This window comes from Quercus lobata, chromosome 9, assembly GCF_001633185.2.
Source record: "Quercus lobata isolate SW786 chromosome 9, ValleyOak3.0 Primary Assembly, whole genome shotgun sequence".
NCBI classification, from domain to species: domain Eukaryota; kingdom Viridiplantae; phylum Streptophyta; class Magnoliopsida; order Fagales; family Fagaceae; genus Quercus; species Quercus lobata.
Genome location: NC_044912.1, coordinates 40,435,754 through 40,461,720, shown reverse-complemented (window position 1 = coordinate 40,461,720; position 25,967 = coordinate 40,435,754). Strand labels below are relative to the sequence as shown.

Here is a 25,967-nt window from a genome sequence, read left to right as displayed (position 1 = left end):
TTTAGCAATTGCTTAATAAAATAGTTCTATTGAAACAATGTCTAATATTTATTTTCCTTTTCTCAATGTCTCCAAATAACTCTGGTATCTTCTATCAATTAAAGTCAACTGTCATAGAATTGTAATATTTTTTATTATAAATATTTTTTTATAATTTTATTCACGTTTAAGGCCTCAAAATTAGGATTTAAAAATTTTAAGGTTTATACGAAGCATGTAATAAAAAAAATCAAAAAGTCTAAAAAGTAAATACTCTCTTCTAAAAAAAATAAATAAATAAGTAAATTACTCTAAATATTACTAATAGTTTATTTAGATGGACAAATAGGTCATTATACACGCTAACCGTTTATGACCCGACCCAAACCCTCCTCCACCCGCGTTCCTTTGCTATCCATTCACTGCCACAAAAGCTTACTCACTGTTAACTGTTAAACATTGCACCCAATTTCCCTTCGCCATTTCCAACTGTCTCAACTGTTAAACCCTTTTCCCTGCAATCACAGGTATTTATAATTTGGGTTCCTTTACTTTCTTCTTCTTTCTCAGCTACCAAACAGAATTTAGTTTATTTTGTATATTTCAAGTTTTCTTTGTGTGTGTGTTAAAGCGGTTTTGGAAAGCACTGCAGAAACCAGAAAGATAGATAAATGATATATCACTCTTCTTATGCATTTAGCGTGTGTGTGTGTGTGTGTTTTTTAACTAATTTTTTTTTAAAATTTTTATGACTATTGTTTTCTGCTTTTTATTGTCACTTTGTTTAAGTGTGTTTTAGCAGTTCTAGTTTAAATTAATAAGGTTGCAATGTTTGATACTTTGATTATGTTTTTTGTGTTATTCAATTTGACACAAGTTGTCAAGACATTATGGGATGGCTTTCCTTTTCTAGATGATAACTTTATACTTGCAATAGGTAGGCTTAACTACACTGTTGGTCCCTTAAGTTCGCTTTTAATCCCTTATATTATTATGTGACCAAATTAAAAACCGACACGTCATTACCTCATAGGGACTAAAAGTGATAACGTTATGTTTGTTAGGGACTAAAAAACAATGACTTTAAACTCCAGGGACTAAAATTGCTCATGAGCTAAATTATAGGGATCAATAGTGTATTTTGGCTTTAATGTTTCTTGGTAGTATCAACTACCATTTTTGGTGTTCATTGGGTTAACTTGGTACCACCTCAAAACCCTACACTTGGTCTTCCCCAGAATTGCTGTGATGTAGCAAACATCATATGAGAAAGAAAGCTAACAATAATAACATGTAGAAAAGCAAACTCAATTTAAGTAATGAACTAAAAGTAATGGTGAATATAGTGCTGCCCTTTTGAAATCATGAAGTGATGTTCATTTTTGTAGTGTGAATTTGGAAAATCAATGGTGAGAAGAGGAAATTGAGGTTTCAGATAAATCCACTGATTGGTTCTTTATCACTCTTTTACATATGGAATATAAGTTATCGTTACAAGGGCTTGGACCAACCTGTGTTAGTGTTGGTTCTTATATACTTTTATTGCCATTTTCGTTTAATAATTGCAGATTTAATTGGTTCTTGTTTGTTTTTTGTGTATGTGCATTCTCATGTGATGTTATAGGAAGTGTAACTTATTTGGACATTAGGACTGCTATTTGCAACTGCTTCCAGGCCTTACTACTTTCCCTTCCGGTGAAGTTTAATGCTGGTAGTGCCATAAATTCGATAATGTTTGGGTTTGTTCTTAAATTTATATCATCTAGTGACCTTTTATACATGCCAAATTCTCCTTAATTTAGAAATGGCTGACGAAATAATTGTCACATTGAGTTTATAAATCTATTGGAAGGTGCCGGAAATGAGTTGCTATTTTGTTGATGAATTTGGAGATTAAAATATATGAACACGCTCGGGAAAAAATATATAAAAGAAACAGTTTGAAGATTATTCTAGTTAGTATTTGTCTGATTATTTAAATTTTTAATAGGCAACGGCTGAAGTGGGTAAGTGTCAAGCTGAGGTGGAGAATTGAATGGGTTTTATTTCTTTAGACTGATTTTATTGGGCATCCTTGGTTTCCAGCAGTGAAATAGTAAACCCTAAAAGACAAATGTCAAAGTGGATAAGTTCTACAGGTTTTTCTTACTTCTAAACATAGACCCTTCCATCTTTTTCCATTCATTGCTACAAAGGTATAAGTCTATCGCCTAACCTAACTTTGCTTTCGATTGCCAATACTGAATTCTGACCTATATCCTAGTGGGAGTGAAGTAAATGATGTTCCTTCAAATTTCTAGCATGGCAAAATCCTTCTTGCCTTTCTCTATGGAAAATGTTGATCCTAATTTACACCCTTTTATGTCATTTTCTTTTCAAAATCCTACATCTAAGCCTACCTGTAGTGTTAGTTCCCATTCATGCTTGATCTTGTCCTCCCCTGTACAGAGCAGCCGTGATTTAAAATCTCTTCATTGCTCTGCTGTTTCAAGGAAGTCTAATTCAACATCTGACCCTGAACCTAGCTCCAACTCTAAAGCTAAACCTAAGAAAAGAAATTGCCGCCCGAAAACTGAAGTTCCCCAAAAGGATGATGAAAATCAGGTCTTTCCAGAAACCATTCCAAGGAAGCCAAGGCGTGGCCGTAGGAGTGAAGCAGTTGCAGTCGAAGATTTTATTCGTGGCTCACTTGAAAAGACATTTGCATCAATTCGACAGCAGAATTCAGAAATTTTGGAGAATAAAGAAAATGTAATGAAGGATAGAGCTGATGAAGAGATTGATACTGACAGCCATGAAGATGAGAATGATATAAATGAGAATGAGGATGATGGTGGTGGAAGAGGAAAGAAGATGGTGGTTGAGGAAGAAAGTCCAGATTGGCCACTTGATGCTGATGTGGGATGGGGAATTAGAGCATCAGAGTATTTTGAGAAGCACCCAATCAAGAATGTTGTGGGGGAAGATGGTGTTGAAATTGACTGGGAAGGAGAGATTGATGATAACTGGGTAAAGGAGATCAATTGTCTGGAGTGGGAGAGCTTTGCTTTTCATCCAAGCCCACTGATTGTTTTTGTTTTTGAAAGATACAACAGGTAAGTCTATTGAAAATATTTCTTTTGCTTGAACTAGTAGTGTTATCTATCTTAATTTAGGAGGAAAAGGATTTTCCTGTATAGAACTTTCATACTGCATTCCTGTATTGTGATATGTGGTTGTTTGCATGTGTTTTATTGCATCATTCATTATAGTGTAATGAGAGAGGGATTTGGATAAGGTTTTTTGGTTTAGTGCAATATGCATATGCCAATACATCCATCTATGTGGCAAAATTCTGTGGGTTTTTTATTGTTTTTCTTTCTTTATTTCTTGATAAGTAATTTTCTGTGGTTTTATCAGAAGACAGCAGGTAAAAATGTGGTTTTTATTTGATATTTCAAGCAAAATGTTGATCGAGAAAGTTACACATATATAGTGTCAATTTGGTACAGCTTATTTTTTTAGCTTTTTTGAACATGGGTTGTTTGAAAAAACTGTACATAACAAAAGGTGAGATGTTTGTTTAGTTAGTAGAAAAATACTATATGCATATACACATATTGAGCACCTTAGATTTAGGTAAAATAAATATGATTCCTCCCCCCCACCCCCTTCTGTTTCTGCCTGTTTCAGTGTCTGTCATTTCAATTTAATCATTATCATTGTTCACATTTTATCATTCTGTTCAAAGGGCAACTGATAACTGGAAGGCTTTGAAAGAGCTAGAAAAGGCGCTGAAGGTTTATTGGAGCGCTAAAGATAAATTGCCTCCTCGGGTATTAAACTTTTTGTTTGTCCTTTCGAATTTTTTTGAAGTTACACTCTGTTTCATTTTATGTGATCTGTGGATAAGCATTGTGATATATACTTATTGACCCTCCTTTGGTTGCTGAGAAATGAACTTAGAATACAAATAAAGAGCATTGGATTTTCTAATGTTGCCCTTAAAAATTAATGTCAAGTGAATCAATCCACAGTGTTCCTATGGGCCCTGAGTACTGAAATTTTAAAATTCAAAAATTTTAGTTTGTATTCTTTCCTTCATTTTCCGGCAACCAGTTTGAGTTTCCTTAAAATGTTTTCCATGTGTATTCAATGATGATAATGCTCTTGATTTCCTGATAACAGTCAGTTAAGATAGACATCAATATCGAGAGAGATTTGGCATATGCACTTAAAATTAGAGAATGCCCAGCAATTTTATTCTTAAGGGGAAACAGGATCTTGTACAGGGAAAATGGTGAGATTTAGTTCTGCTCTTTGTAATTTTGAGAAGCATGGTTTTGTTCAGATGCTACCAAAAACAATGGTGCAGTTGAAGTTGTGTTCTGGCCATAATACAATATTATATGTGTCTTTGCAGAGATTCGGACAGCAGATGAGTTGGTCCACATGATTGCACATTTCTACTATAATGCAAAGAGGCCTTCATGGATTGATGTTGCAGCTTTGTCTTGACCCTACTCATATTATCATAGGTACTTTATTCAAACCTAGTACAAATATATTTTTCTCTTGCATTTTCATCATTGTTTTTAACCTCTGCCTTTACGACTTTTTGGTTCCTCATAATATTACATTTTATTTATTGGTCAGTCATCAATGCTGGCATAAATCCTTGAAATGCAGGTGATATGGAACATAATCGAGAGCAAGTTTAATTGGCAGGTTAAATCTGTTTGTCTGGGAAATAGCTCCTATGAATTACGCCAATCCCTGATTTTGAATCGTTATTGAGTGAAAGTTCCAGGGCAATCTGAATAAGCCAAGACAAATTAAATTAACCTGTCTCCTTTGTTCATGTGCCCCATCTGTTTGATTACAATGATATGAAACACAGAGGGTTGATAGCAATGGAAAAAATCATAGACAATTTAATTAGTCCCATGATATCAAAAGTTAATGTATTTTCAGTTTTATGCCATCTTCTAACTCATCAAACTTTGTTCTTGCAATAGATGTTTTAGCGCTGTACTGATGATTTCTTTCTGGTGATCTGGCTTTAAATCTAGAGCATGGGCCCAACCAACAAAGGATTAAAAAAAATGCTACTACTAGGGTATTATATTAGATGAGAAAGGGTTCATGGAAAAGAAGAATTGTGTTGAACATTTATTGCATGCAACTGATTTGTCACAATAGGCAGACCATGTACTTGACTGCATGTGGATCTCATTTGCTATGAGATATTAGTTACATTCAATGGATGTGTAAAAATAATTTCTGCAAGAGACTTAACAGAAATTATTTTGTTGAAGGTTGGAGGAACTGGGGTTTGTACTATGTACCACATTGTACTGTTTTGTTGATGGTAAAGCAGGCTAATAACGTTGAGTAGGCTAGAGCCTGAAATGTTTATCAAGAAGGTTCCTATTATTATGATGTTTAGGGAGCCAAGATTACTTTTGTTAAACCCAAATTTTCAGGGTGTTTAATATTTTGTTTTAGGGTAAACAAAACAGATTAGTTCAAAAATAATTATGTGTGTGTGTATATTTGCAAGTCAGGGTGTTCATATGAACACTAAGGTTGACGCAAATTGCCCTTGACTAGGGTTAAGGTGGCCATACCCAAAACCCACTCTTGTTTTATATTTTGGTGCTAAAAAAATTGTTTCACTTCACGCAATAATTCAAAAAACTTATTAATTTGGTCTTTGAACATTTGGGACAAATTTTGATTAAGTGATTTAAGTATTAATTGTGTTAATTGTGTCCATTTTCTAATTATATATCAGTTCCATTCCTAAACTACTGATTAGGCTAAAGTGATGGTCCAATAATAATGGCATCCCTTGTGGTATCACATGTATATAGTTTGAACCCCGTCTCCCGTTCTCTCACTCTACTTAAACTATTTATTATGTCAAATTTGCCTCACAATTTCTAAAATCAAGTTAATTTTAATTAAGATAGTCCTTTTTAAAATTTTAATGGAGAGTAGACGTACAAAAAACTGAAATATGACTTGATCTTGAGATTTGAATGACAAAATTGACCGATGAATAGTTAGAATTAGAGGAGCCAAATTGAACTTTGCTCAATAATTCGACTAAATTAATAATTTAATATTGAGAAATGGGAATTATTCTATTATGCTTTACTTGCCAAATTATGGATAATCCATATATACACTGATACACATTACCTTAATTGAACAATTAATGGACTCAAGAATATTATCTCAAATGATAAGAAAATCTATCATAAACCTTCATATTTGCTTGATTGAAAAATAAATCTAAAATATTATTGACACATCCAATTTCATACCAAATATCACTACTTGTTGAAGTTATCAATTGTAAGTTATTAATAAAAATGTGGTGGATAAAAAGTATTCATTACTCACAATCAGCTACTAAAACATATTGTAAAATTGGATGTTTTACTAGATTTATTCAAAATAAATGTAGTTACGTTAAAAGTTTGTAAGTCAAAGTCATGAAAAAAGAAAAAAGAAGTTTAGTTTCATGACCAATGACCAATTAAGCAATCCGGGTGAGGCTTTTGATCAACAAGTTGATGCGATGATTCTAGTATTTTTTGTGGTATTGTCCAAATCATAGACATAGAAAGGTGTTGCAAATCGCAATTCCACCTAAACCACATCATCTATTATTAGTGTCGAAGAAGCAATCCAATCGTGGTGGAATCTAAAGCCTTTTCAAAAACCAATAACTTGTATGACATTCCAAAATCTTAAAATGGGAATAAAAAAGAAGAAGAAGGTGTGATGAACAACTTCCTTGTTAAGAAAGTAATGTAATTTTGTCATTTCGTCTCTCCTTGGTATTTATGTAATAATTTACACATTCTAGGGTAAATATTTAACACCACTCCTATAAATATAGACACGCCAACCTTTCTTGAGTCTCTTCAGTACTCCAATTCATTCTCTCTCTCTCTCTCTCTCTCTCTCTCTCTCTCGCTCTCTCTCTCTCTCTCTCGTCAAGCCTCTCCCATTCTCTCTCTAGAATAGCTAGTTTTCGCCCACAATTTATTCATTTATTTTACCAACTTTTTTTTTAATCTTTTATTTTGGGAAAAAAATAAAATCAAATTGGATCAATTTTTTTATCCAATAAAGTAAAATTACCATTTCCTCAACAAAAAAAAAAAAATTTCTAACAAATATTACTCTTATTTCATTTTCTATTTTTTTTTTTTTTTTTAAGGAGTGGGTGATAGTGCTAAAATAAAGTCATGAATACCAAATCGATGCGCCTTCCACCTCGTCGACTATTGACACCCAATGCTACAACCAAGGCTAAAGCCACAGCCATACCCACAGCCACAGTCACAGTCACAGCCGCAGTCGCAGCCACAACAAACAACAACAAGCGCAAAGAGAGGGAAAAAGAGGGTGTCAATGCTACAATTACCAAAATACCGAAGCCAGCTAAGGCTACAACAACAGCTCGAGCTGGTGGGATAGGCTCTGCCGAGCTGGTATTTTCGTCCAATAAAATATTAGCGGGTTACTTAGCCCACGAGTTTCTCACTAGAGGAACCCTTTTTGGTCAACAGTGGGATCCAACTTCTTCTACAGCAAATCAAAACGAGGCCGTTTCGGTGTCATCAAAGAAAGCTGAAAAAGAGAAGAAGAAGCCAAGTGGCGAAGTTGAAGGACAGGTGGAAGAAGATCAGCAACAAAGGTACGTGGAATTAGCAAATTTGCTCAAAACCGGTGGGGCCCACTTTCCTGGCATTGTAAACCCAACCCAGCTCACCCACTTCTTACACAAGAAGATGTGATTTCCCATTGGGTTTTCTTCCTTTCGTTATAATTTAAAAAAAAATATTTCAAAACTTGTTGTAAATTTTGTAATGCGTGGTGGGCAATTGAAACCATTGAATTTGCCTACCCCATTTCAAACGCAAAGGCACAATAGTTACAAAACCCCCCCCCCTAACTTTTATTTAAAATTGTACCCCTTTTTCTCTGCCCAAATGGATCTCTCTTGAACATCAAAAAATTTACTAGTCGCATGTTTTTTTTATGTATTTATTCATGTGGTAAACCCTTAATTTTTTGAGATATATAGTCAACTCAAATAAACTTTAGAGCAAGACTTTGTTGTTATGACTTATAAGCATGCTTGCATTTATGTAGTCGATCCTAATTAATTTGTCTAATTTGTTGAGAATCTATAATTGGCCTCAAAAAAATATTTGGGACCAAGCTTATTGTGATGGGATGCATGTATTTGATCTACATTTGAATCCAATATGTGAATTTGAATATGAGATTCCAAGCATGAAAGGAAATGGGTGGATTCTAGGAACAATTTATTTCAGATCTGGATGAGAATTTGTAGGGGTTAATAATAATGTTACCTAATAAGTTGGTGCAATTATAATATCGCCTACTTAAACTTTGGTCAAAGGACGTCTCTTGTTCTATTAACACGGATTATTTTAGAAATTTTTTTATGAAACTATATCGTCTTCAGTATTCAATACACACAAGTTGTTACCAGATTCTTCTTTAAAAAAATTATTACCAGATTATCGAATTATTAAGAAAAAATATTTTTTCCAGATTACATTTATTACAATGGATTTTGTTTTTGTTTTTGGTTATAATATGTAACTAAACAAGGAAAATTATTTACTTTTTCCAGCTCTCTATTTATTTCTTCATTTTATTAAACAGCAATGCTATAGACACGGGCATGCCCTATTTCACATCCTACTGAGTTGTTAGTTTTTGTGGGAGCAACATTACTTTCACATGGGGCTATTTGTGACACTCAACTTATTATGCACCAATTACAATTTTTGACACATTATTTGTGTATGAAATTAGGTGTGTCTATAAACTTACTGATCATCAAAAAATATATATATTTTTAAGTTTTAATCTTTATAAGCTTCTCTCTCTCTCCCTTCACCCCACATTTCCTCTACTTTCACCGCACTTCACTACAACCCACTCCCTCCATTGCTACTAAAAATCCAAGATTCTTAACCCAAAGATGCGAAACACATTTCCAAATTAACTACCCCTAACAAAACCCACTCCATCACCTACGCTAAACTCAACTACTATGTGTGATGACTGACAATCACCCATCTAAAAAACTTATAACTAAATCCTTGACTAAAATTTGTGATGGTTGATGATCGACCGTAGTAATAGGAGGGACAAACACTAAGTAGAGAAGAAGGAAGAAGTAGAGAGGGGGATCAAATGAAAAATGAATAAAGGGGAGGCGATGAAGATGATCGTCGATGATCGCGTTGACAATGACCCTAGCAATTACAGAAGGAGACAGACTATGAGTGTCATGATCATGTTGGAGAGAGAGAGAGCAATTTCGGGAACCAATGGTAGAACGAATAAAATAATAATTTGTCTAAACTATAGTGCCAATTAATTTTGACTAAGTATTATAACTAACATGTATTTTGGCTAGTGTCTTCTCCAATGTGGTTTTTTTTGGAGGGGGGTGGGGGTGGGTTAATGAAAATTTTAACAAGACTAGTCATTTGGCTAAGCCAATATTAATTCCCTTAGGAGTGAGAGGAGTGTTCAAAAAACACAAATGTCGAAACCATCTAATCCAATTCAAGATGATTTGGTTGGTTTCAATATGTCATTTAATCGAAATCGATTTCAAAAATGTAATTTGATTGAAATTGGTTAGAATATTTTAAGAATTTAACACGAAGGAAACCAATTTGACCAACCCTTAACCTTATTTGTACACATGGAAAGACTTTATCGACTACATAGATTTCCCTCTCTTTCTTTTTTTTTCTTTTGGCATGAATAAGGAGATATATTAAATACATAGACAAGAAAGATTACACAACGTTAAGATACATACCATGAAAGCTTAGAGACAATACACACAAACAATAATACAACAAAAAACTAGATAAGTTGAAGTCACTAGGATCAAGGCAAAGCAAAATAAAGAGCCTTGGGGAAGCCCATAGTGTCCCAAAAAGAGGCATTGCAAAAGGAACATGGGGCATGTGTCATAAAAGATCTCTCTCCAGCTGCCAGGCTTCCCGCCTTGCTAGTTGATCAACACAAAAATTAGCTTTGCGCTAGAAATGCCTAGTCCATGCTGTCTAAAATTACGAATAGTGATCTACAATATAAAATTAGGTTAGTTAACATACGAGGGAAGTGAATATGTGAGCTTGTGATCCACTTGATGACCAAAAGGGAGTTGGTTTGGAGGAGAATATGTTGATATCCTTCATCCAATAGAGGGGTAATTCTTACATGCTTCGGGAGCAATGCTCCCTCCTCTCACATGAGCGATGGGTCCCATGGTGGGACCCACACGTGAGGCCCATCCCTCATGTGAGAGAGGGAGCATTGCTCCCGAAACACCTAAGTTTTTTTCCCCAATAGGGTACTCAAACCATATCGAATGGCCCAAAGTTCAAGTAGTAATACCAATACGGATGAAAAAGCCAAAATAGTTAAAGACCCATATAGTCTATGAGAATGTGTCTCGCTCCAACTGGGAATGGTGCCCCATGGCCATGGCCACCCCTCTCTCCTTTGCTAACATGCATCTTCCATTTTATCATTTTGAATTCTTTCTCTAGTTCACATTTTCTCTCCCTCATCATAGCTTCACCATCTTTTCATCACCCTTACCCTTTTTCACTAACGACTTTCACTGTCTACAACCATGAAAATTAATGAATTATCACATTGTGATTTGTTTCTAGATCCATCCATATCTTTGTGTTTTCATTTGATGGCCTGTCAAATCTGTTGGTTTCATCATCCTTCATATGTTTTGTTATATTTGAATTATAAGTTTATATGTAACTCGATTGAATCGATAAGCTCATAAAAAGAGTATAGTTTATGACAGAAATGATGCATTTGCATGTTTGGCATTTTATAAAATTAGAGCAATTGTGAATGATATAATTGATTTTTTTTACTAGTTTGGTAAATTAATAGTTTTAAATTTGAAACTTTTTAATTCAAAATTAGATATAAAATTGTATGTTGATATAATTTTTCTAGCTTGCATCAAGACAAAATAGATATAAGGGTAAACTCCATTAACATACCTTGAGGTTTGGGTTAATATCAACTAAGTTCAAGACTTTTCAAAATTAGCTAATTTTGTCCCTAAAGCCAACCTAATCTCTAAACATTATTAGGCCAGTTACTCATTTTTCTCCATCGTCTTAGCCTCTTAGGAGAATAAGTTGGCTTTATGGGCCAAATTGACCAGTTTTGAAAAATCTTGAACCTGGTTAATATTAGCCCAAACCTTAAAGTATGTTAATGAAATTTACCCTAAATATAAAATAAAATTAATTCATTATTTTAAATGATAATTAAACTAGATCTATGGTTTTGCCTATCACCCTCTAAAAGATAAACCAAAGTTCGGTAAAGACCTTGTAGCTGAATTGGCACCTCCCCATGTACAAAGTGCTTGGGGGTTTAGGGGGGAAAGGGTTCAAGTTACGGGGTTAGCAGCATGTTGTAATTATTTCTCAAAAAAAAAGTTCGGTAAAGACTTTTTTTTTTTTTTTTTTTGAGAAGAAGTTCGGTAAAGACTTATGTATTAGTGATGGAGATGTATTCAAATGAGTACAATTAGGATCAATTTAAAAAATCCTGGTACGAAGGGCAATCTTTCTTTCATATATATATATATATACACTGCAAATAATTTACTAGAAACTATTTAAAGGAATGGGCCAAGCATTTATAAAAATAAAGAACACTATGATTTGGGCCCCTAGCTGTATGTTGAAGTTCAATTTCGTCCATGAATTGGCCCATTAGTGCTATTTGATGCTACATTTGCCCCTATATTTCCTTCAAAAACTGAGTAATTTTCTTGATTTTTTTTTTCAACTTTAGTAATCCAACCTATAGTTACGTTATTTAATTTCTAGCAATTTTAGGCATCGATTTTTGTAAGCTTTTTCTCACATGGTAGATTGTCAACATAACCACTTAATCTCTCACAAGGCCTAAGATTTCAGCTTTTTGCACTATGTATCACCTTTTTAAGGTAAATTAGAACTTCAAAAATAAAAAAGAAGAAGATTTTCATCTCTATTTATTAAATTTTAGGCCTAAACCATAATATTTTATTCTATATACAAATTTAATCTCAATTTAATTAGTATTAATTCATTGAATTATGTCCGAGACCTACTTATAAAAAAAAAATTAGGACAAAGTTTAGCTAAAAAATTGATTGTAACCTTACTAAATATCTACAACCTTATTGAATATTTTTTTTATTGGAAGTGAATTTGTTAATTGACCATTGGATTACATCTTCTTTTTATATTTTCAATGCTTGCAAAATTTCTAAAAAATTAAAGATCAATAGCTATGTCATTAATAAATTATTTAAATTGTAAGTTTTTGTAGTATAAAATTATTTATGAAATATAAGCTTATATATCATATAGTAAATAATATCCGATTAACACAAAATTTGACATATGTATTAAGAGCATAAAGAACATTCTATTCAACAGTTAGAATTTCAAAATATGTAGTAATGTTTATTTTATCGAATAAGATTTATAGCCTTAGGCTCAAATTTTGTAGCTAAACTTTGTTAAAATTTTTTTGTTAAATCTGTCTTTGCTTGGTAGATCAAGGCTATTGGTAATTCTAATATTAAGTGACGTTTCAAAAGTGCCTTGAGAAATAAAATTCTATTATATTACGCTTTAAAATTTATTTATTCTTGTAATAATATAATTTTACATTGTTAATATATAGTATTTCTTTTACTTGTAAATTTTTTTGATTATAAATGCCTAATAGAAATTAGCAATACAGATTAATTAGATCTCAAATCAGATTTTTTGATTAAATTTTTACTACTAATACAAAAAGAGTCCTAACATAAAATTTAAAATAATATTTCTTAAAAAGTTAAAAGATAATAAAATAATACAACGGAAAGAAAAGAAAACACTGAAAATAATTATGATGATGTTAAAACATCTAATATAACATTTCTTAATTATATAAAAAGACTATATTTATACTTAACATATGTGTTGCTTATATATACTTAACATATATTTTTCTTATAGAATTTCACTAACAATACTTGCTATATTTGTTTGTACAATTTTATTTTTAAATAATTTAAAATTATCAAAATCCTACTTAAGATCAATTATCTTACAAGAAAATAAGAGAATAATAAACCCATGGTGGTTGGCACCCACTATACTCGATGTGGGTTGGCTTTGATACCAAATGATACAAACTCATGGATAGAACTCATCCTTGAAAATCAGTTTTTAAGAGGAAGGTACCCAAAAGCTTATAAAGACATGTTTAAGCTTACACTTAATTCATAAAAGATACTAGAATCATAAAAAATGATATTATAATTTTATTGGTACGTAGATTATGATCTAGTGTTTTCAGATTTATGACAAACCCAACAATATAACTTAGAATCATATTCTAGTACTGAAGACATAGAATGATGCAAAAGCATGTTCAGAAGCACGCCTCTGCACACAAATACAACTAAAACAAGCATTATTAAATTTAAAAAAAAAAAAAAAAAAGATTTTACAATATAAATTAAAATTCCATAGACTCAGTATCAGTACATTATATGCTGGCAATCATGCTCTTCGTGTAAGTGTGGCTGGGTTAATAGAGATATCAAACCCCTTTGCTGGGAGACTAGAAAGCTCCCGAAGATCCTAAAAAAAATGACCATAAGTTTAGTACAGAACATTAAACCATTGGATTGGTAATGGTCTTGAAATCTTGGTAGTAAAGCAACACTTTTTGTCTGAGTGCATTCCTGCTGGCTGAAGTACTGAATTTGTTCTTTGTGCTCAGTTGCAGTTTTAAACAATCATCCTTTATATATCTAAATCATATCTTCAGGTCGGTTTGGATATCGTTTATTACTGAAAATTGAAAACTTATTGCTGAAAACACTGTTAAATGTATAAATAGTGCTGTAGGACCCAGTTTTAAAGAAAAATTTGCTGAATTCCGTATTTGCGGGTTCCGTGAACAATGCGTGAGACCCAGCCAAAAAAAACGCAGATGCACAAGACGCTGGTATGCCACTATCCAAACTCACACTCAAGCAGTCAAATTAACGCAACTATGGTTGGAACATACTTTCAACCAATAAATATGCTAGGAAGCAAATCTCCTATCATACAAATGCGAAACACCAAGAAAGAGAGATCTCCTACATATAAGTCTGGAAGCATGCATTTCATACTCAAACAAAGAAAAACAGTCCAATATATAACATTAGAAAATCACATGTTTAACTCATATTATCTTTACTCAATGTGACTCATTCAAGGGTTTAACTTTTTTTAACATTTTTAAACCGAAACTCTTAGCTATTTCCCTTAAGCAGCTTTATATGACTTGGAGCAAAGCCCTTGCAAGGCAATGCTTCCCTGTTTGCAGCAACGTATTGAACCTCAAGCAAACAAGAGGTTTGCCCATGGCATGCTTCTTGCGCCACGGCATGATCAAATATTTGCATCTGTACAGCCTGAATAGAGAGCATGGGGGGAAATAAACTTCACCTGCTTTCTATGTATCTTTTTTTCAACAGTTCTGCATGTCATTAATCCATATATGTAATGACATCCTTTGTTTGCCCAATTCGATAAGTACGATCAACACTTTGGTTATTCATACTGCAAGGAAAAAAAAAAAACCTTAAATTCAGTTAAACTAATCTTGATCCATAGGTGAATACACCAACTTCCCTAGGAAACTCAAAAATCCAAGGGGCTGGGGGGAGCCAGAGTGAAGTGGAAAGCAAGGAAGAAAGAAGCAATTTGTGAATAATTCAAAGACCATATAACTTGTACACCACTACAACCAACAGTGGAATTTAAAATTAAACAAAGAGACTACCGAGTGAAGTTACATTAACAAAGCAGCTATACGTAAATGGTTTTTTTCAAATATTATTTAATGCCACAACTTGAGTCAGAAAAAGAAGTGAGAGAAGACACGAAATATTCAGCAACGCAACTTCGTAACTGATCCCACAACAACTTCCTTGACCTATGTTGCTTCCACAGATGCTAACACCCCACCCCTTCCCTTTGCACTTACATTTGCCATTACCAATGGTATGATGATATTAACAAGACTACATTGACTTCTCTAAGATTAGATTCATATTTGGCCAAACCAAAAATATAAGCAGGTCACTAGGAAGAAACACGTTAAATTTGTACATGATAGGTAACCTGACAAACAAACTAAATCTGATAAACATTAAACAACTTCTATTTTATGGGACAAATAAAGCAAAGATGAAGTAAATAGAATTAGGTGAAAATGACCAAATACCACCATTTTGCAAAATTTGTACCAAAAAAGCACTGTTTTGGAACTTATTAGTGATCTACCACTTTTCTGATACTTGAGCTCTACAAATTCGAGTTCCAAATGGTACTCGACCACAATAAACTTGAGTTCCTAGAAGTCCTGCCACCGTGGCACCGTCTGACATGGCATTTAGGATTAAAAAAAGCCACTTAGTACTCGAGTTTAAGGAGCTTGAGTACTGTGTTAATGTGGTACCTGAATACATTAAACTCGAGTATCAATCTGTATGTGAGACCCCAATTTCTTGAGTGCAAAAGTCATGCAGATTGATACTCGAGTCCATGAAACTCGAGTACTGTGTTAGCAATACCCAAGTCCATTAAACTCGATTATCAATTTGTATGTGAGGCCCCATTCTTGAGTGCAAAGCAAAATCATACAGATTGATACTCAAGTTCATGAAACTCGAGTATCAATTTGTATGGGGGGCCCCATTATTGAGTACAAAGCAAAATGATTCTAAACCGATTTGCTTCTGTGAAGGGAGATACTGAGGATGTACTTTGGTCATCATGTAGAAAGAAAAATAATAATTTACATTTGATCTGCATAGCACTTGAAAGCCTTTGCATAACCGTTTATAATGAGCTAAATCTCTGTGTTTTGGAATTCATATTCATGTTCTTTTTAGACAGAATAATATCAATTTCTCCATCCTTTCAGATGGGGATTACTTTTTATTGATTAAGGCAGTTGTAGGGACATCTAAGTGACGCTGAAAATTTGTACTTGAAATTGACTAATGAATTGGTTGTACTAACAGGTTCACTGCAAATTTGAGCTTATGGATGAGTCCTTATTCCTCACTATCAACCTTACAAACAGGTTCTTAGAGCACCAAACAGTTCTCAGAAAGAAGCTTCAATTGGTTGGGCTGACAGCTAGACATAGCAAAACGGGTGGGTTGGATCGGGTTTGGGTCGGGTCAATTGGGTTGCGGGTCTGGTCGGGTCGGGTTGACCCGTATTTTTCAAACAAAATTTTTTTTTTTTTCAATTACAAAAAGACTAATATCAAACTAAAAAGACTAAGAAAGAAGAGCAACTCACATTGAGAGTGCAAAAGATCTAGATTTATATTCAACTTCCAACAAAAGCAAAACAACTACATCTTGACTTAATGCATGGAACTTAAGCTGTTAAGCACATATTTTTTCATATACAACTTACAAGCCTTCCACCATCTTTGTCATCAAGTAACCAACTCAAAATTTCTGACAAGCATCTTTTTTTTTTTTTTTTTTGATACCAAAAACAGGGAGTACAAAACAAACGACATTAAGAATTTAAGAGTTTATATACAAAGCTGGATTCAACCAGCGCTGGTTCAAAGGCACTAGAGTTGCCTGCTTAGCTACAATACTTATATGATTAACTAGCAAAGAGGGCACTAAGATCATTTTGTAGAGTAAGCGACCTTGAACAAGAAAGTTAAGGTTAGCAAGCCTAGTAGAATCCTGCCAATCCGAATCTCTCTTGCTGTTAAGGGTTGTAAAAAGTCCTCCATAATCACTTAAAAAAAAAAAAAAATTGGAAGTTATAAACAGTTGTAGTGAGACTAGCTTCCACCACAGCTTCCAAAAGGCACCCTGTTGCAGTCCTAGCTAAACAAAAAAAGTTAGATTACTTAGAAAGATAAACTAAACAAAAAAAAATTAAAAATAAACATAACATATTAAGTAAAGAAGAATATGTAAATATTTTATAAGAATTACACCTCAATCTCAATCTACTCAACGTTGGTAGCAGATTCAGCGCTGCAAATATTCATACTTGCAAATTGTAGCTCAAGTTGGCCAATTTCGTGAGCATCTTAATCTACAATACAATATTTTAATATAACCTAATGTACCATGAAAGCAAATCAATAAAGAATTAAAATTGTATAATTATGACTATAAAAAAAAATTAAATTACCTTCAAATCCATATAGCCAACTTTTAGTACATAACGTAGCTTCCACATTCTCAGGTAAAAGACGTGATCGATACGGAGTAAGAATTTTTTTCCCAGTGCTAAAACTTGATTCAGAAGCAACAGTGGTTATCGGAATGTTCATGAGATCCCGTGCCATTAAAGAGAGCTCTGGAAACCGATTGTAATGCTCTTTCCACCAAGAGAGAACTTCCAACTTCGAATTTTGCTTTTTGTCCAGTCTAGGCTCTTCTAAATACAAGTCCAACTGAGGTTTTTTTGTTTTGGTACCACGACCGCTTTCATAATGATCAAATTCCTAATCATTAAAAAAAAATTGCAATGAAAAATAATACCACACAACATTACAATCTTTATTATTAAAAAAACATAGCACAACATATACCAAACAAAATACAATTCACTTACATCATCTTCCTTATCTTCATCATCATCATCATCAGGATCATCCACAGCATCGCTAGTATGACTAGAACTCCCAACACAAGATGAAACATTTGTAGTGGCCATAGGCTTGGGGCGTTCATATTCTGAAAAAAGCTTATACAATGTAGTCTCAATGCTCTCCACCTTCATTTTAGCAATGTGCTCAATGGCTCTATTTTCTTGAAAATATAGTCCACATAATCCAACTTATACCTTGGATCAAGAACAATGGCACAAGCTAGCACCACACTATAACAATCCCAATATTTGTCAAATTTAACTATCATCTGTTCTGCCATATTATTGATAAATGAATCTTAGATCTCCATTTCTTCAAGTAAGAGCAATTCAATTCGAGACACTCCTTGAAAATATAGATTTGCTGTAGGGTAATCAGTTCCAGAAAATAGAGTTGTAATGTCATTGAAAGGTTTCAAAAACCGAGTTATCCTTTCAACTTTATTCCATTCATCCCTTGATGGACAATGCTTGAAATTAGCATCTTCCTCTGCTAAATGGTTCAACACAGAACGATATCTCATAGCACTATCAATCATGTCATATGTTGCATTCCATCTTGTACACACATCTAAATGTAAACCCTTTGTTCTCTTCATACCAACTATCTTGGCACATTCATCAAATCTGCACATTCTACTCTCTGATCCTTTAAGATATTTCATAGTTTCTCGGATCTTAATCACCGAGTCATCTATTACTTTCAATCTTTCTTGAACAATAAGGCTGTGTTTGGTTCATGTAAAATATTTTCTGGAAAATATTTATTTTCCGGAAATGCTATTTTCTAGTGTTTGGTTATGTTCTTGAAAATACCATAGAAAACACATTTTCTACTTGTTGCTCACATTTTCTCAGCTACCAAACAAATATATAATATCATTTCTCAATACAAAAACACAAAAGAAACAAAACCCAGGAAAAAAATTCATCAAATCCGGTCCTACAGAAACACAAAAGAAACAAAACCCAGAAAAAAAATTCATCAAATTCGGTCAAATTGAGAGAAGAAGGAAGAGAGAGAGGCGACTGGGTTCAATCTAGAGGCGATGTCGTGCAGCGGAGGTGAGATCGAGCGGCGTTGGAGTCAATCTTTGCTTGATCGGCATGGTGCGATCGGTGATTGGCGATGGTGTGGGTCGTCGGACTTTGGAGTCGATTGGAGCAGTGCGATCGGCGTTGGAGTCGATCTTTGCTTGATCGGTGCTGGTGTGGGTCGGCGCTGGTGTGGTGCGGTGCGACGAGACCGGTGGGATCTGGTGCGATCTGCACGGTGCTGCGATCGACGAGACTGGTGGAGTATGGGTCGTCGGACTGGAGCTCGGTCTATGGTCATTGGACTGGAGCTCGGTCTAAGGAGTGATCTGGGCTCTCTCTTCTTCCTCTCTCTCTCTCTTTGCGCGTGAGTCCGGAAATGGTTTGAAGTGAAAATTTGGACTGAAACCAATTTCCGGGTCAAACCAACTAAAACACACGGTCAACTGAAAATAACTTCTAGAAAATTTATTTTCCATGCGTAACCAAACACCCGAATTTACGGAAAAGTATTTCCGGAAGTGATTTGAAGCCAAAACAAACACAGCCTAAGATTCAATATATGAGCACCATAACGCACATGGAAAAGATACCATCACATAACAATAAACTCCCCTCATTAAGCTTTTGCTTTATGAAATCTTGGCAATTATTATTACTAGTCGCATACCCGCGCGTTGCGCGTAATAATTTTTTAGGATAGTCTCATTAAATATTTTATTAATACTATAATTTTAGTTATTAACCATTAGTTTTTAAGTAGATAAAAACCTTAAATATACATATTTTTTTTTACCTTTATACACACATATATATAGTGAATCTTTACACATATTTTTAAAAAAAAACTTTATATATTTCATTTTTTTAGGTGCGTAAAATTATAGACTATTACTCCATAATGATAGTGACTAATTAATTTTATATATTTTTTTTAGTGATCTCATTTGTAGCGCTTTTTACCATTATCATATATTTACTAACTGATGATTTGCATAACAAAGACAATAAATAAGAGGTAGCATTGTTCATTAGATTTTCGAAAGTAGTAGTGTATGAAAAATATATATATAGATATATAATAAATAAGGTTAAATGAAATGTCAAAAAATGGATTTTTAAATTTTCTAACTTTATTTCTTATGTAATTTCTACTACTATCAGAGAACATCTCTTTTTTAGTTATGATTAATATGGTTTCCATAGTTAGAGTTTGATTAGTTTTAAATTTAAATTTAGTACTATGATTGTATTTAATTGTTGATTGTTAATTTAATTTTTTAAGTGAATTTAAAGGTTTATGTTACTACACTGTAAAGTTTTTAATGTTTTCCACATAGTAACTCTATTTTATTTTTTACTTCCCCTTACAACCTCTTTGTTTTCCAATCAACGATTACTAATTGACGTTTGGTTTTTTTTTTTTCTTTATCTACTCTTTATTACTTTGTATTGGTTTTTTTCTATACCATCTCTCTCTCTCTCTCTCTCTCTCCATTGGCAACCTATCATTTTCCAAAATTTGATGATGATTCTATAACATTAAATATGAATTATTAGTTTTTTTTTTTATTTTGTGTTTCTAACTTGATTTTTTTTTCCTTCCTTTGATGCATTGGGTGTGAGAATAAGTGTTTCCCTAGCATTACTCCACTTAATGTGGACAATTTTATTTATTTAATTTAGGCAAAATATTATTTTTAAATTTTAAAAAAAATGAGTGGAAATATAAATAATTTAATGATATATATGGGGGATGTGGCTGAATTTAAATGCTAAATAAAATTATATGAGAAAAAAATAAAAATAAAATACATAAAAATAAACACTAACTTATCCAAATAATTCTATGTAATATAATAATAGTACATTCTTATATACTATTTTTAATTATTTATAATGCAATATGATAATATTTAACAATCAAAGTCATAAAAAAATAAAATAAAAACTTAAAACACAAAACTAAATCCCATCAACCAAAATAGAGTTCTAAAGAATACAAAACTTTATCAAGCTAAAATAGAGATGCAAGAAAAATAAAAATAAAAACCCACCAAAAAATTGAGGGAGAAAGAGTGGAAAATAAGCACTTTTTTGTTAGAGAAAATTATGTAAAGAATGGAAGAGTGAATGACAAATTTATACTAAGAGGATGATAATAAAAAGAAAAAAAAAATAAAGGAAGATAAAAAGAAAGAGGAAGAGTGATATCAAGGTAGAATGTTTGGAGAGATGAAAAGGTAAAGATAATGAGAAAGGTTGGAGAAAGTATAAATGTTAAAAAAAAAAAATTAGTACAATTTGATGAGCACAATTTTCTTTTATTTGAATTTAAGTAAAATATTACAGTTTTTATTTTTAAAACAAAAAGAGAGAGAAAATATAAATAATTTAATGATAAAGAGGATGTGGTTGAATTTCAATATTGAGTAAAATAGAAGAGAAGAAACAAATAAGAAAAATTAAAAGATATAACAATAAACACTAAAATATCCTAATTATGCTATGTAATGGAATACTATTTTATTTTTATCTACTATCTTTAATTTTTTTATTATGTAATCGGATAAAATTTAACAATCAAAGAGAAAAATAATAATAATAATAATAACATAAAACACAAAACTAAATCGTATCAACCTAAATTAGAATTCTTAAAAACACAAAAATTTATCAAACTAAAGTGGAGATGCAATAAAAAATAAAAATCCACCAAAACATTGAGAGAGAGAGAGAGAGAGAGAGAGAAAACCTTTTTGTGAGAGAAAACGATACAAAGAATAGAAAAGAGTGACAAATTTATAGTAGGAGGGAAGGGATAAGAAGAGACAAATAAAGGAAGATGAAGAGAAAGATGAATAGCAATATTAAAGTAGAGGGTAGTGGGGAGATGAAAAGGTGAGGGAAGAAGAAAAGTTGAAGAAAGTGTAAAAATTTAAAAAAAAATAAGTGAATGTAAAAAAAATTATAAGAAAATTGGAAATAAAAAAGAAATATATATAGATGTTAAAACCGACAAAGATGAATATGTAAAGTCAATAATCTATTTATATATATATATTTTTTTTGTAAAAAAAAAAAAAAGAATAAATAATAATTATTTGGTAAATGACGTGGCGATGAGGTGGCGCAACAGGAGTTTAGCAGCAATAAATGCCACGTTTCAGCTTTTAGTAATATATAGATTAGATGCATTATCTAAAGTAATGGAAAATATTTTCTTCTCAATACCCCATTTTTCCAAGAAACTTAAAATTTTCTCCGATAAAAGAGTTCCTATGTGTGGAGGTGGCATATGACAAAAATTCAAGATGATGTTTTTAATTTCCAATTCTCATCCACATAATGTGCCGTAAGACAAATATATCCATCACTTGTAATAGAGGTCCATAAATCTGAAGTCAAACATATTCTACCAGGAATTGATTTCAACTTATTTTTAACATCATCCTTCTCATTCTTGTAAAGTTTTAGAACATCAGCTTTTGAAGTATTCCTAGAAATATGTTTAACATCTGAATTTAGATAGCTGAAAATTTTTCTAATGCCCTCATACTCAACAAAGCTAAATGGTAAATTATGTTTAATAATAGCTTTCGCTAACATCTCACGAAACTCTTCTTGAGTTATCTTGTTTTGTAACACTGACACACTACCCTCTTCTTCACCATCTTGTTTTGCTTCTTTTCGTTTTAAGCATTTAAGAAGATGGCAATGCAAGTTTGATGTTCCATGATGACTATCTGCCAAAAACATTTTCCCACACCATTGACAAGTACATTAATTATCCCTTCTTCATCAATAGGCAATTTCACAAATTCATTCCAAACTGTAGAAGTGTGTAGTTTTTGTTTTTCCTTTGTTTTTTTTTCCTGGAACTCTTTTTGGTTTCTCAAACTTTGATTTTGAATTAACTCTTAAAGATGGTGAAGGATTAGTAGAAGTATCCATAATTACAGCATCATCATCACTTTCCAAATTTACAGCCGGAGAAGTCGATGTACTCTAATTATCAAAGCAAAATATATAATTAAAATTAAAATTCTAGTCTATTTAAGAATCTAAAGAAACTGTAAACGGTAAACATAACTACATAAGACATTCATCCAAATGACACAGAGGCAGAGCAGTATACTATATTTGATGACTCATTCATCCAAGATTCCAAATGACACAGACATTCAACAATCAAACACTCAAACAATTAAATATAATGTTAGCAGAGGCAGAGCAGTATACTATATTATTATTGCTAAATCATAAATTCATAATATTAAAAATCAATCCAAAAACTAAAAACATTTAGGGATTTAAGAGAATGATGAAAAGGATTTAATTTACCTTCACCATAGTTGATGATTTGTGGTTGTCCTGTGCTCCTCTTAAATGGGTCAACAGCTGTGTGGGCCGTGTGGCTTATGGGTGGTGAGAGACAGAGAATTGAGAGAAGTGAGAAAGCAGAGCAGTGTTGCCAGTGTAGAAGGGTAGAGGCTGCCAGGCCGGACTGAGGACTTTGGAGGCGCAAGAGATGAGAAGTAGAGGAAGTGAGGAGAGGAACTCAACTTTCAGCTCTAGGTTTCACTGTTTCAGGTTTGTACCATTTGTTTGTATAATTAATTAATTCATTTGTATTATGCATTTTGCGGCTTTGGACAATGGAGTGAATCGGAGTGGACTACAGCTAGCAGCAAGCATAAAGCATTGAAATTGAATGAGATTTTTATTTTTATTTTTAATGGTTGTGAGACAGCCTTCTGAGCCCTTGGTCGGTTGGCCCTTGACTAGTTGACTTACCCTTGTCACTTGTGTTGTGTTTGTAGTGACTTCACTGACTTGTCTTGTCTTAGTCTTAGTTGTCTATTGTCAAGCATTGATGGTTGTGCACTTGTGCTTTATTACTACTTTATTAGTTTTGATACTTATGCACAAAGTATCAGGACGTAATTAAAAAAAAAAAAAAAATTTAGCGAATTTTTTTTAATGGGTCAGGTCACAGGTTATTCGGGTCGGGTCGGGTTGACCTGCAAAAAAATTGGGTCGGGTCACGGGTCAACCTGTTTTTGTTTCGGGTCAAAACAATTGGGTTCGGGTTAGGTATTTTTCGGGTCGGGTCAGAAAATTCTGACCCGTATTGCTATGTCTACTGATAGCCATGCTATTAGCTTGCAAATATGAGGAAGTTTCTGTCCCTATTATGGAGGATCTTGTTATGATATCAGACAAGTTTCTGTCCCTATTATGGTTCCCACTAGTTTCCTTTCCTTCCTTTCACTATTAAATTTAATTTAATGATTTCCCTTGCTTATAGGAGAGATTTATGGTGAACACATTACAATTTAAGTTGTCTATGCCTACCCCATATGTGTTTATGAGGAGATTCCTTAAGGCAGATCAATCTGACAAAAAGGTCAATAATCCAATGTCATAGAATCATCTTGATTTAAATTAGATTTTTTTAGGTCAAAATTGATACTTATAAGTTAGATTTCCACTATGCACAAATGTCAAAAAATTAAACCAGTAAAAATAAGAATATCTAGTATATAGTTGCCACCATTTACATCAAATGGAAATTTCCATAGTTACCACAACAAATAAGTAGAGTGAAACACCATTTACATTAGTAAAACAATGAGTGAAACACCATTTACATTAGTAAAACAATTTAGCTTACTCCTGGTTGTAAACAGACATAATTTGCCATAGTTACCACAACCAATAAGTAGAGTCATATTGCTTGTCTTTTGTTCCATATTCCATAATTTATCACCTAAAGTCGTAATTGAAACTCAAATGTCTCCTTGTCTTTGATGCCTCTATAGGTCCATGTGAAGCAAGTGGCTGTCTATTAATTTTCACCTCAAAATACTGTTTTTTTGTTCGATTAATGAGACTGAAACATGATCTTGGTTCTGCATGAAATGAATATGAGATGACCTGCATCGATGAATATTCTTAAAAAATTGTTTTTCTCTTATTACAACCTCTTCATTTGCAAACCCCACTTCTCAGGATTCGATCTTTCTAAATCCCTGCTTAAAACACAAGCAAAGCTTGAATTTATATTTATAAAAGTTCACCTTATCCACACACACATGCACACAAAAATGAAACAAAATATAAAACAATCCAATCTTACATTGGAGAAAAGAATAGTCACGGCTAAATTACTGTTGGATTAGCAGTCCAAAAATACTAGTTAAAAAGATGGATAATCTAAAATGTGTAAATCCGTGCAAATGTATTCATGTAGCCCACAAGTTATTTTAGGCAGCTTGTATTGAAAAAATAAATCTTCAACCTATTTCAGTAATACATATTAAACAGCAAGAACATCAAATTGTAGACAACAGGTTAAGCATAAATTGAAAAAATAATATATCTTTAACCTATTTCAGTAATACACATTAATGATTAAACAGCAAGAACATCAACCACATCATCAAATTCTAGGCAACTGGTTTTTAATATCATCATTACTGAATCAGGCAGGCATTAAACCTTCACAAGCAAAGAAATCACTATAATAGAAGTAGCAAACTGACTAATTGGTTGTGAGCATAAAAATTTGACACCCTTAATTAGCAATGTACTTGAATGGTAGGGTACTTGAAGATGATCATGGTAACAAAGGCCAAGTCAAAGTTGACACCCCCACAATGCCAAGGTACTTGAAGATGATCTTGCTAAGGAGATTGCCTTCACAATGGTAAAATATGCGATCAGAGAAAACTTCTAAGATCCAATAGGTTAAAAGTGGAAAAGTGAAATCATGGCCAACCCACAAATGACCTAACACCCTTCAGAGAAAGAAAAAAATGAAAAAAATTACATTACACATAGGGCAATTACACATTACATTACATTAACCAATTAGTATGCAGTTTTTGCGACAAACCAAATGGCAATGCTAATGACTTTTTGTATGCATCCTATAGGGAAAGTAGCTTATAGTATAAATGTCATGTTTGGTCCTTAAAATTTTATCCAATTTTTCTTAAGTTTTGAAAATACATAATTGAATGGCATATAGCATGCATTTTGATCTAATGACATATATCATGCATTTTGTTTCAAGTTGTATTTAGAAGGATGCCACGGTTCAAACTTAGCGTACCTAGTCCGCGAGACCATCACTCGTCGATACCTCGTTCCGCTTAG

General features: G+C 32.9%; 2 protein-coding genes across 7 annotated transcripts; both read left to right on the top strand.

Moving 5' to 3' along the window:
* Positions 1-361: 361 nt before the first annotated feature.
* On the top strand, positions 362-5,609 carry LOC115960355 (thioredoxin-like fold domain-containing protein MRL7, chloroplastic). Of its 6 annotated transcripts, XM_031079213.1 has the most exons (7): positions 363-506; positions 1,604-1,690; positions 1,970-3,074; positions 3,710-3,794; positions 4,147-4,258; positions 4,382-4,496; positions 4,648-4,937. In XM_031079213.1, the coding sequence occupies exons 3-6, from the start codon at positions 2,257-2,259 to the stop codon at positions 4,474-4,476; spliced, it is 1,110 nt and encodes a 369-aa protein (XP_030935073.1). In that variant the 5' UTR covers positions 363-506; positions 1,604-1,690; positions 1,970-2,256; the 3' UTR covers positions 4,477-4,496; positions 4,648-4,937. The 6 variants fall into 6 exon arrangements, with proteins under 6 accessions (XP_030935076.1, XP_030935075.1, XP_030935074.1 ...); XM_031079216.1 differs by lacking the exons at positions 1,604-1,690; positions 4,648-4,937 and adding an exon at positions 5,277-5,609 and having other exon boundaries at positions 362-506; XM_031079215.1 differs by lacking the exons at positions 1,604-1,690; positions 4,648-4,937 and adding an exon at positions 5,031-5,609 and having other exon boundaries at positions 362-506.
* A 1,617-nt stretch (positions 5,610-7,226) lies between these two features.
* Positions 7,227-7,897, top strand: LOC115959388. The gene has a single exon (XM_031077751.1). It carries the CDS (start codon positions 7,239-7,241, stop codon positions 7,773-7,775), a length of 537 nt encoding a protein of 178 aa, XP_030933611.1. The 5' UTR covers positions 7,227-7,238; the 3' UTR covers positions 7,776-7,897.
* Positions 7,898-25,967: the final 18,070 nt, after the last annotated feature.